The sequence below is a fragment of the Gobio gobio genome, assembly GCF_949357685.1.
Source record: "Gobio gobio genome assembly, chromosome: 9".
Classification (NCBI taxonomy): Eukaryota; Metazoa; Chordata; class Actinopteri; order Cypriniformes; family Gobionidae; genus Gobio; species Gobio gobio.
The window spans coordinates 54,294,659-54,307,311 of NC_137115.1; the positions used below are offsets into that span (position 1 = coordinate 54,294,659).

At 39.0% G+C, this 12,653-nt stretch overlaps 2 protein-coding genes across 4 annotated transcripts in view; both read right to left on the bottom strand.

The window, feature by feature from the left end:
• ss18l2 (ss18, like 2) overlaps positions 1-5,041 on the bottom strand; it is a 692,656-nt gene extending 687,615 nt beyond the window's left edge. The window contains exons 1-3 of the mRNA XM_079825819.1: positions 4,796-5,041; positions 1,793-1,869; positions 260-1,721 (exon numbers count right to left, since the gene is read on the bottom strand). Coding sequence (XP_079681945.1) covers positions 1,628-1,721; positions 1,793-1,869; positions 4,796-4,864 — 240 coding nt within the window. The 5' untranslated portion in view covers positions 4,865-5,041 and the 3' untranslated portion in view covers positions 260-1,627. The remainder of the gene's footprint in view (positions 1-259; positions 1,722-1,792; positions 1,870-4,795) is intronic.
• A 1,978-nt stretch (positions 5,042-7,019) lies between these two features.
• Positions 7,020-12,653, bottom strand: part of lsm14ab (LSM14A mRNA processing body assembly factor b) — a 36,960-nt gene continuing 31,326 nt past the window's right edge. For 2 of the 3 annotated variants that reach the window (XM_079825824.1, XM_079825822.1), the window contains one exon: positions 7,020-8,993. In XM_079825824.1, the coding sequence (XP_079681950.1) occupies positions 8,970-8,993 (24 nt within the window). In that variant the 3' untranslated portion in view covers positions 7,020-8,969. The remainder of the gene's footprint in view (positions 8,994-12,653) is intronic. The other variant, XM_079825823.1, reaches the window with a different exon arrangement.

Here is a 12,653-nt window from a genome sequence, read left to right on the forward strand (position 1 = left end):
CAATGGGCTCCAAACGGTTCAAGGTCCAAATGACAGTTTCAGTGCAGCTTCAAAGGGCTTTAAACGACACCAGATGATGAATAAGGGTCTTATCTAGACAAACCATCAGTTTCTGAGAGAAACCCAGCAGTATTTATGCTATTATTTTACCTCTTAACAGACGAACGTGATCATCTCTGAGCTCTGCCATAACTTCTGCTAAGTGAGGTCAAATATGAGCCTGGTCATAGATATATCGATCGTAGATGCCTCTTTCTACTGATCCGTGCAGGCGCTAATGAGGCATCTACGATCGATGCATCTATGACCAGGCTCGTACTTTTTTGTGATGCAATATATTGCCCATTATGTTTACATGTCACCAACATTTTACTCAATTGTGCGGTCATCTTGTGGGCGAAAGTGTTTCTGGGGCAGTTCTTCATACCCAGAGCGGTTATCGACAGGGGAAAAAGCCGCCATTTGAGGCGTTCGTGTTTTCCTACTGACAGTTTGGAGGAATAAGCCCAAGTGGACTCGATTTCAAAGCCACAATCCCCTTACATTGCACATATAAATGTCAACGCAGAATGACGAGTGTTAAAGCCGTTTCACAAAGGAAAATGTTTATTTACTATTTATTCAATATTTTATATTTAGGACAATATATTTTTTTGACCCTTAATTTCCATGATCTAAAGAATTAAAAGGTTGTCATTTGAATGTGTTTAGGTATACTTGCATTATAATGCTGTTATATTCAGTGGCATAACAATGACAATATCGTTTATCGCAATTATTTCTGGGACGATATATCGCGAAACAAAAAGTAGTGATCGTGACAGGCCTAGCGGCTCCTCCCTCAGTTTCTCCTGAAGCCGATACGGAAGTGACTTAAACTGCAGTTCATGGACTGGCCACTAGAGACAGACTCCAGAAGGAGAATCTCATTGAGCTCATGTTAAAATGCCCAACTTTACAGCAGAAGAACACATGTTTACAGTCTGGGACACATTGTGCTTTTGGTCTATACAGCTAATTTTGCCCTTCATGACGACTGTGAGATGGGTGAATGTTTTTATAACTCATTCGTTTACATTATATAAAGCCTTAAAGTTCTGCATAATTAAGGGCGTGGCCACTTTGAGTGACAGGTGGATTACGTCCATATTTTTTTTTTGTCAATGGATTGACCTGAAGAATGAAAGCTGTATCATATACGCTCATGTAAAATCAGACTTTGTGTGCCGATATTAATTTCACATATTGTATACATATCACATAAGTCTGTTTTCCAGGAATTCAAGCACCCTGTATGAACCCTGCTTTTATAAATAACCGACAATTTTTAAGTAAATTCACATGTGATTGGTGGAAGAGTTTCTGCTGCACTTGTTTATATATAAAAGTCCAAAGCGTTTACGATGTTTCATATATTTATTATACAAAGTATAAATATTATGTACATATAAGCAATGTTGGACGTCTGGAGTGTCATTCGGCCAATGTGATATTTCATAAGGAGAAAAAAATATAAGCATTCACAATTACATATAAATGACTTGTATTCGAATGTGCACAAACAGCCGAGCCCTTGAGCAATAATGATTTGCATGTATTATAACTTGTTTATGATATGAACAGAGCTCTATCTGGTCTGCGTCTCCTCCGGCAGGATCTCTGAGCCGGCGTCAGCGATGGTGCCCAAATACACAATGTTCCTGTGCAGGATCTGCTGGTATCTGTGAAGGACACACTTCATTATAAAAGCACTAAAGCGTATGAAGAGAACAGACGCAGAAGCTGCACGTACTGGACACACTCCGTGGCTCGGCCCTTCTGCAGATACTCCGCGATGCATCGCACCAGCTGATCGTTCTCGTCCAGCAGCTGAAACAGGGACAGGGGTTAGTGGCGTCATTCAGTGCTTCAGGAGCCTTTCAAAGCTTCTGTCGGAAGTTAGACTGTTTGTAGCTTTAAAGGGTTAGTTCACCCAAAAATTATAATTCTGTCATTAATTCCTCACCCTCATGTCGTTCGACACCCGTAAGGCCTCCGTTCATCTTCAGATACAAATGAAGATATTTTAGTGTAAATCTGATGGCTCTGAAAGGCCTCCATTGGCACAATGGCACGGTTCACTCTCAAGACCCTTAAAAGGCACTAAAGACGTCGTTACAAAGTCCATCTCACTACAGTGGTTCTACAATAACTTTATGAATCGGCGACAATAGTTTTTGTGCGCAAAAAAACCTAAATAATGACTTGTATAGTGATGACCGATTTCAAAACACTGCATCATGAAGCTTCGAAGCGTTATGAATTATTGAGTCGATTCAGCGGTTTGGAGCGTTGTGAATCAGTGAGTCTATTCAGTGGTTCGAAGCATTATGAATCAGCAAGTCTATTCAGCGGTTCGGAGCATTATGAATCAGTGAGTCGGTTCAGAGCGTTATGAATCAGCGAGTCGATTCAGCGGTTTGGAGCGTTATGAATCAGTGAGTTGATTCAGCGGTTCAAAGCGCTATGAATCAGTGAGTCCATTCAGCGGTTCGGAGCGTTATGAATCAGCAAGTCGATTCAGCGGTTCGGAGTGTTATGAATCAGTGAGTCGATTCAGCGGTTCGGAGCATTATGAAACAGCGAGTCTATTCAGCGGTTCAGAGCATTATGAATCAGCGAGTCAATTCAGCGGTTTGGAGCGTTATGAATCAGCGAGTCAATTCAGCGGTTCGGAGCGTTATGAATCAGCGAGTCAATTCAGCAGTTCGGAGCGTTATGAATCAGCGAGTCAATTCAGCGGTTCGGAGCGTTATGAATCAGTGAGTCGATTCAGCGGTTTGGAGCGTTATGAATCAGTGAGTCGATTCAGCGGTTTGGATCGCCAAAGTCACATATTTCAGCAGTTTGACACGTGATCCGAATCATGAGTCGACTCACTGATTCATAACGCTTTGAAGCTTCATGATGCCGTGTTTTGAAATCGTCATCACTATATAAGTCGTTATTTCGTTTTTTTTTTTGCACACAAAATCTATTCTCTTCGTTTCATAAAGTTATTGTAGAACCACTGTAGTGAGATGGACTTTGTAACGACGTCTTTAGTGCCTTTTAAGGGTCTTGAGAGTGAACCGTGCCATTGAGCCAATGGAGGCCTTTCAGAGCATCAGATTTACACTAAAATATCTTCATTTGTGTCTGAAGATGAACGGAGGTCTGACGGGTGTCGAACGACATGAGGGTAAGTAATTAATGACAATTTTCATTTTCGGGTGAACTAACCCTTTAACTATATGTATATATAACTGACTAAACTCTGTGTGCTAGTTTACACTAGTTAGCATTTAGCAAATTGATGATCAATATTGACATGTAAATGTGGACACTATGATAATGAACTCGTCTAAAAGTGGTTATTATAGTTGTGTAATATCAGGCATAACATTATGACCTAATATTGTGTTGGTTTCCTTTTTGCTGACCCGTCGAGGCATGGACTCCTCTAGACCCCTGAAGGTGTGCTGTGGTATCTGTCACCAAGATGTTAGCAGCAGATCCTTTAAGTCCTGTAAGTTGCAAGGTGGATCGGACTTGTTTGTTCAGCTCATCCCACAGATGCTCGATTGGATTGAGATCTGGGGAATTTGGAGGCCGAGTCAACGCCTCAAACTCGTTGTTGTGCTCCTCAAACCATTCCTGAAGCATTTGTGCTTTGTGGCGGCGCATTATCTGCTGAAAGAGCCACAGTCGACCCAGTCTCTGACCCAGTCGTCTAGCCGTCACAATCTGGCCCAAACTCGCTCAAATCCTTACGCTTGCCCATTTTTCCTGCTTCTAACACATCAACTCTGAGGACAAAATGTTCACTTGCTGCCTAATATATCCCACCCACTAACAGAGATCATCAGTGTTATTCACCGGTCATAATGTTATGCCTGATCAGTGTATTTATTTTTTCCTGTTGTATTGCATTGCACTTTTTATTCACACAAATAAACTATTTCATGTTAATTTCCCATACAATAAAATATCTTAAACTCACTTTAAAATTACATTTATTATATTATCTTCCTTGATTGAAGCTTTATTTGTTTACCTGTTTGTATATTTTCCCCTTTAATGTATTTCAAATGTAGTGTTATTTACAGCAAAAAGTCCTTATCTAGCTTAACTTGTTATAGAAAATATGAATATTAGGTTATACAAACTGTTTAACATGAGTTTAATTGTGATGGTTTTAAACATATTTAGTATTTACTCGCTTTGAATTTTGCGCAGTAAATAATGATTATAAGCCAAATGCTGAAATTTATGTTTTTACTCTATGAATTGATCAGAAAACTCATAATTTTCCCTGTGTTCACGCTTATTTAACAACAGGCGCGACTCTCGATCAGGCGCGTTCACACAGCAGCGAACAGAAGTGGCGCTTCTTGCGTGCACGCGCGCGGATCCCAACGGCCAACTGACGAGAGCAGCTCCGGTGAACGACACTGACTGGATCTACAATCGTTAACTTATATGACATTAAGCTCATATCTGCATCTCCGTGAGTTACCGAAAACACACACACACACACACACACACGAGACGCGCGCGCTCACGTAACTGACGTAACTAGTACGGTTCCGTCCGTCACTTCCGTGAGTCCTCCTGAGAAAACGTATGACAGCGGTCGTTTCTCTCGTAAATAACCGAACTCTCTCTCTCTCTCTCTCTCTCTCTCTCTCTCTCTCTCTCTCTCTCTCTCTCTGTGTGTGTGTGTGTGTGTGTGTGTGTGAACGTGAACGAATTAAGCACTGAACGGTTTACTCACTCTTTGAATCGTCTCCTGGTTGATTAGCGCTTTTCCGCGCTGCCGTTTGGGAACAAAAACAACAGACATTTTCACGGCCTCGAAAACTCAAATCACCTCACACGGATGTATCCCGCTCAACGGGCTTCCGCAGATGAGAACACGCTTCAGAAATCACAAATCTTGAGCCACAAATCGACGAATTTCCGCATTTTATGATGTGCTCAACCGTCTCCCTCAGAGCGACTCGTTTCTTCTGTGCTATCCGGATCTTTAGGGACGCGATTCATTACTGACCCCTGCAGGCCGTCGCTTGCAAATCAGTGCCGTGTTTACCGAGATTACACGTAAAACAAGCCAACCACTTCGAAACAAAATACTGTAACTGTTACACATGTATCTTATATACTGCACAGAGCTTTGGTTAAATATTTTGCTCATTAAATTAAGTTGAAATGGCCTAATTGAATAGAATAAAAATGCTAAAACAGTATAAAAAATGTAAACTGACCCCTTGAAACAAGAGATTTAAATATTACAAATATTTAAATTGTTATATTAAAAAGTCTACCAGATCTTAACTGCTAAAATGTCAATATATAGCTTAAAATATGTGACCATGGACCACAAAACCAGTCATAAGGGTACATTTTTGGAATAAATAAGCTTTCCACTGATGTATGGTTTATGATAGGATAATATTTTGCCGAGATGCATGAAAATCTGGAATCTGAGGGTGCAAAAAAATCTAAATATTGATAAACTCTCCTTTAAAGTTGTCCAAATGAAGTCCTTCTCAATGCATATTACTAATACATTTTTTATATATTTACGGTAGGACATTTTCTAAATATCTTCATGGAACATGATCTTAATATCCTAATGATTTTTGGCATAAAAGAAAAAATTATACTTTTGACCCATATAATGTATTGTTGGATATTGCCACAGAAATACCTGTGAGATGCACGACTGGTTTTGGGCTCGAGGGTCACACATTTCTTAGCTTGACCCCTCAGAAACAGTTTATTTAATTTAAATATCTTTAAAAAAATAAAATCCAACAATAAAATGCTATTAAACACGAAATGATCAATATAGTCTTTGTGTAGCGCTGACATCAAAAAACAATCAAACATTGTATTGTGTATTAACACAGAACCACAAATGCTGTAAAACATGTAGTTCATGCATTAACTAATGGTGATAAATGACACCTTTTTAATAAAAAATTAACATTTTTTAAAACCAAAACTGTAGGATTAGTGGCCAGTGTTGTGTAATTAAGAGATCTAATTCGTTTTCCATTGAAAAAGTAAAGGGATTACTCTTAATTGTTCTGTAATTTAATTAGTTACTTCTGATGTAATTCCATTATAGACAATTCTGAATTAAACAATATTGGATTTAACATCAAAATTGAATGTTTTAGTGCTGACAATCGATTAATCACATCCAAAATATAAGTAACGTGTGAGCTGTGTATAATTATATGCATACATAAATACACATGCATGTGTATATATTTAAGAAAAAAATATTTATATACAAATTATATAAGCACCAATCAGGCATAACATTATGACCAGTGAATAACATCACAGCACCTGTTAGTGGGTGGGTTATATTAGGCAGCAAGTGAACATTGTCCTCAAAGTTGATGTGTTATAAGCAGGAAAAATGGGCAAGCGTAAGGATTTGAGTGAGTGAGATTGTGTACAACACAATATTAGGAAGGTGGTCATAATGTTATGACTGACCGGTGTATACAGGCAACACAGTACACACACACATTCAACACAAACTTTTATTTTGGATGCGATTTGATCATTTGACAGCCCTAGTTTTTTAACGTAACCTCCCTTTACACACTGGGGTCAGTTCAAGAATACATTTGTATTTTGTTTATTTGAAAGAATCAAAAGTGCAGTTTCGTGTCGCTCCTCGTGTTGCTCAACTGGTCCAGTTTGATGTGGGATTTATGACGTAATAAGTAATCTAACGACACTGTTGAAGATGCAATTAGTAGAAAGTACCCATTACCCTTCAAATTGCGCAAATTGAAATTGCGAATTTAAAATACGCCCAATGGAAACACGTCAATTTCGTTTTTACGCTCGCATGAGGTGGTTTTTCAGTCCATTCGAAAAAGGAAATTTTCGCAAAACTGCAATGGAAACAGTTTTACTGATATATGCGGCTAATGTTTGTAGAAGTGTTTGACAAAACACACACACACACAGGATACTGAACAACTATTTATTTACTTCTCTTGTTGATTAAAAACCTTAGTTTGCCCCCGTTTGAAGCCCTCTACGAGCACACCATGTACAACTGCTTTAAGAAAAACAACGAAACAAAAATAATAAACTTGCCAATCAAATTCCTCCAGAGGACTGACCACAATAATCACATCAACCCTGCAATACACCACAGTTTCAACCCTCACACAAGGTTCGATTCGACTTCATCGCGACATCAGGCCTGAGGATTCATTTCACATCTCAGCACCAAATATATCTGCGGCTCGCTCAGAGGTTTCCCATCATGCCCTGGTCTGAGTGATCAGTCAGACTGCATGTCACTAGCTGCCTGCGGGACATCTCTGCAATTCGTAGTGCTTTTTAAAGGGAGCGGTTTCGCTAATACAAGTAAACCATGAAACGGACAAGACGGCAAACTCTGGTCGGGGGACAGACATGAGAAAAGTAATGCAGAACCAGCTGAGAGAGCACTTCTCCTCCAAATGTTATCCGTAATTCGGTCTTTGGATCTCTGAAACACAAATTAAAAATACGAAGCACACCAAAAAAAAACAACGACCTCCCATCTAACAGTGCAGGAACTAGTGCTTCAGTGACATTCAGAGGGGAGAGACGGGGTAAACTTCACTCCGTTAACAGAGCAATAGACAGCTGGTACCTGAAATAACACATGAACATACAAACGTATCAAACTATTCACAATAGAGGGGTTATGGACTTCTCCTTTCAGGTGATATGTGGCGAATGCATCGGTCCTTTTATCCGGTTTATTAGTTGCTGAAATACTGTAAATGGCTATGTCCTGATCGACAAACATCTGTTCACCTAAAATATCCCTCCGCAATCCATCCAAACGATCACCTGGCATACGAGCGTTGTCAAATTTAGCCTTTTTGTATCATGTGTGCCAAGTATAGAGGCGTCGCCTGTCCTTAAAGTGCACATGAACGCAATTTGAGACATCCAATCGGATTCTTAAAGGGTTACCGGATCTTTCCAGAAGATCTTGGCATTAAACGGTGATGGGGCTCGTCGTTAAGAGGTTTGAGTTGAGTTTATATCAAAAAGCCCTCTTGGAAAAATGTACATAATTGACATCAAAAGGCAAGAAGAACTGGCACTCAAATATTAAAAATACATTTTGAAGACAGGAACAGCAGGGAGAACCTGCATCGAGAGGACAAAATCGCTTAAAAGAAAGAGTTGAATTCATCCATACATTCAATCATAAACCAGTTTTTGTGATTTGACCTACTGCTAGACAAGTTGTCTGACGTTAACAGGGTACAATGCACCAAAAAGTAGATCCTAGAGAACTAAAAAAGAACAAAAAAAGTCTACGCTTAACAGACGGACGAGCATGAAACCAGCGTAGATGTGTCCCGTCGAGTTGAACTGAAAGTTTATTAAGTTTAGGTGGCGGAGCGCGGACACAAATCTCCATCGACGCTGGGTTTGGTGCTTCAGGAGACATTAGAGAACAGATCCAAAACAAGAAACCATAACATCATAATAAAGCTATTTGACTGAGGAGCGCTCACAGTATCAGCGGGGTTCTGTACACCTAACAGAATAATATCAAATACCATCCTCTGGTTATTACGAAAGGAACTAAAGGTTGATGCAAAAATACCAGATAATAATAATAATAATAATCATCATTCCATGGAAGTTACGGCATTTTGTACACAAACTCTCCCCTCCGAACATATCGAACGCGGATCAAATGTTTTTTTTTCTTTTTCTAAAAAAGGAAGAAAGGAGAAAAACTCAAAGCTGCGTGTCCAGCTGGAGGCAGGCGTGTGACCTGCGCTGGTGTTAAACAGAGGCAGTTCCTGTTAGTCAGGAGTCAAAACCAAAGCGTTAATCTAGACGGTGATGATCGGAGATTCTTGGCTGTTCGGATGATCTGGTGGTCTTCGTGTGTTGGACTACGCCGCCACTTTGTTCTCCTTCTGAAATAAACGTGAACAAAAACAGACAGAAGACAAACATTAGAAGAGCACGATGGGTGGCACTTTATTTTGCGGTCCTGTTCCGCATGTACTTATTATAGTACAATAACTAGGTTATAACTAGGGTTGGGTATCGTTTGGGTTTTTTTCGATTCCGGTGCCAAACCGATACTTTTAAAACGGTTCCGGTGCCTAAATGGTGCCTGAACCGATACTTTTTTTTTTTAAAAGGCCACCAAACGAGGTGGATGACATTAAATGGCTTTTTATTTATTTATTTATTTATTTATTATTTAAATTTAACCATTTATTAAAAGTTCAATGTATACTTAAATGTATGAATATAAATAAATACAAAACACAATTTACTTATTTACAAATTATAATTGACATATTTACAAATTCACAGTAAAACCTAAGCCACCTAACCAACTACAACAAGCCTAATATAACTCTAAATAACAGTTACAATAATAACAGCAGTCGTCTGTATTCTTGCTCTGCTACAAACCAGCTTCGAGCTTCAGCTTTATTTTGAAATATGATCATATTCTCTGGCTAAATATTTTTGAACGCACCGCCTTAAAGTTTCCATGGCAACGCGTCATGTTTCTCACATGACACACAGCAGCCGCAATAGCGCTGACAGCTCAGCTGTATCGGGTTTATTTAGATTTTTCTTTTTATTCAAAATATTCACAAACTTCTTAACTGTGTCACGAACTATCTGATGTTCAAATGTGTGAGTGAATGTGTGTTATTTGATCTGTAAAGCGCAATGGGCGGCGCCATGTTAGTTTGCGCCTCAGAATCGGATCTGTCGGATTTACAACACTTGAGTTAATTCTCGTCTCACGAAATACATGAAAGTAAGTGACCAGTGAACTGGAAGAAGAATAGAGTAAACGATATAGTTACTATATAATGTGCATTTATCTGATGTGAATAAAACACGTAACGTTAGTCAAATTATAACCGTCTGAAAGGATTGTCATTGCCGCTTTCATAGACATCAGTGTGTTTTTTGCTAGTACTTATGAACATTTAAATGTCTGAAACCTGAAATAAACATGATGTGGTTGAAAACACTGAATAGTTGTCATGAGTTGTGATGTGACCAGCGCTGAGCGTCTGTCTCTGGCTCAGCCAAAGCGCGAAAGCACGTTTGAATTTTGGCACCGAAATGAGGAACCGAAATCTGCGTTCTGATTCGGTCCGGTACATACCGGTTATATAAGTACCGGTGCCATATTGGAACCGGATTTCGGTACCCAACCCTAGTTATAACAGGGTTATGCATCACCAACAATGTCACGATACGATACGCATCACGATACGATACGCATCACGATACGATACGCATCACGATACGATACGCATCACGATATGGATCCATTTGGAATTTAAATTTCTTTTGAGCAGAGTTTAGTAACGGTTAATGTTTATTGAATAACCACTGTTATAACAGTTGCGATAACTGAAAAACAATTTTGGCTTTATCATTAAAAAACTATTTAGTTTTTATCATTAAAAAACAATGAGTTAAATGAAATGAATAAATTGTCACAAAAAAGCTTGGAATGGCTCGATTCAATATCAATTATTTTGGATATCAGGTACACAACATCTCTAGTGCTGTAAACTATGGAATCAGTTGTAGCCGACTACAATAATGAAGGTAAATATAAAAAATAATAAATGTATAATATTAACTTTACAAATTACAGTATCATATTTCTACTCCAATTCATTTTTTGAAATGTAAATGCATTAAATATTGAAGAAGAAAAAACATTAAAAATTGTAATGATTATGGTGCATATATTTAGAAAAATGCTCCTCTCTAGAGTTAATTTTTCTAGCTCACTAATGAGTTTATGGACACTGGATAGGGTTTTTCTGAGGTAAATGTGACATTGTTTACAAGCCGTTTTGTCTTTCCACTTTGAAACACTGAGCGATCACGAGACATGATATGGATTTCGGTAAGTTGTACTCTCTTTTAACACACTCAGATGCTCATTCATGTTTATTTTGCGCTGTAAAAGGCGGAAGAGAAGATCCGTTCATGTGAGCTGCGCTCTGTCGCTTCTTGATGACGAGCTGCGCCAAAGTAGTATTTATGTTTTTGCATTTCATAATAAAATGGACGTAATTTGAAATCTGAGACTTTGTTTCATATCAATAGTACAAAGCACAACGATTATTGCGATTAAATGGATGGGAGGCGCGCTACAATGCTCCATTCATTCATCAGCTGAAATCAGGATTCTTTTAATTGAAGAATACATATCGGTTCGTAAAAATATTTTTTAGTGACACTGAACCGTGTCAAAAATGCTCAATGACCAAACAAAACTAACAACAAATTCCTCTCATCCATTTTGAATGTCTTGCACTGCTACTCGAATTGGCACCACACGTCACTTGCGTGCTAATAATTGGTTACAAAAGCACAGTATCAATATGGCAACTGCTGTATCGATACGCGCATCGTTTTGAGTTCATGACGATGTATCGTTGTATCGATATTCAGAGCACAGCCCAAGTTATAACAGGGTCTTAAATAATTTTAAACAGGTCTTAAATTTTCCTACGTCCATGTAACGCTTCCTCTAAAGCTCATTGAAATGCTCCCGTTTTTGTAGTTCTTTCTTTTGCTAGTCCAACTATAGTTCGCTGTATTACGACTACAAATGAGACCAGCATGCATCTTATATTGCAGCCAATCAGCTTTCGTGTTATTGGCGCACGTGTTATTAGTCAGATTGTACCACAGACACATAAAACTGATTTAATAATCAAGAGCTGTGAGCCGTCCCATGAGTGCAGCGGCGCAATTACACAGCACCTGAAAACAGGCTAACTTCTGTCAACATAACTAACGTGACAACCGGCTTACACAAGAGAGCGATGGGGACTATTTTCAGGCGCTGTGTAATATCATTGTGCCGCTGCACTCATGGTATGGCTAACAGCTCTTGATTATTACGCAGGAATGAGAGTATAGTTCCTAGCCATATCGGCCTAGAAAATCACAACTTTTCATTTTCCGTCGGTCTTAGTACACGATGTAACTATACACATCACAACATGTAAATAGGAAAATGTTGGCGTTATTTTGTCACTTATTGAGCAGTCAGCTAGCTGGAGCCATTTACCTCCAGTCTTTGTGCTAAGCTAGGCTAGCGGTGGGTGCGTCAGACAGAGTTATGGCACGGAGATGAGAATGGTGTGTGTGGACTTATCTAACTCTGGGGGGATACGGTGAAGAAGAAAAAGTCCCAAAAAGTCGGCGTGTTCCTTTAAACTTATTTCAGTTAGTTGCCAAGGCAAATTTTCTTCATCTAATATCTCAATTTTATTTCAGCTTTATTTTAATGACCCAACAGTGATTTTTGGGCCCTTTTAGATCGGATCACAAGCAGACGAGGGAGACACATTCCCGTTTACACCTGGTGTTTTAAACCGTCTCTTTAGTCCATTTTCAACCACTTCTGTCCTGATTTCTTAGAGGGGAGGGTCTATGGGCGGGGAAATCGTTAGATTTTTTTCTTTAGATCTTTCTATCTAATCGACAATAATCTCGAGCAAGTATATGAAAGCGCCTAGAGATGAGGGAAAAATTGACATTGTGCTTTACGTTTTTTGTCTCCAAAC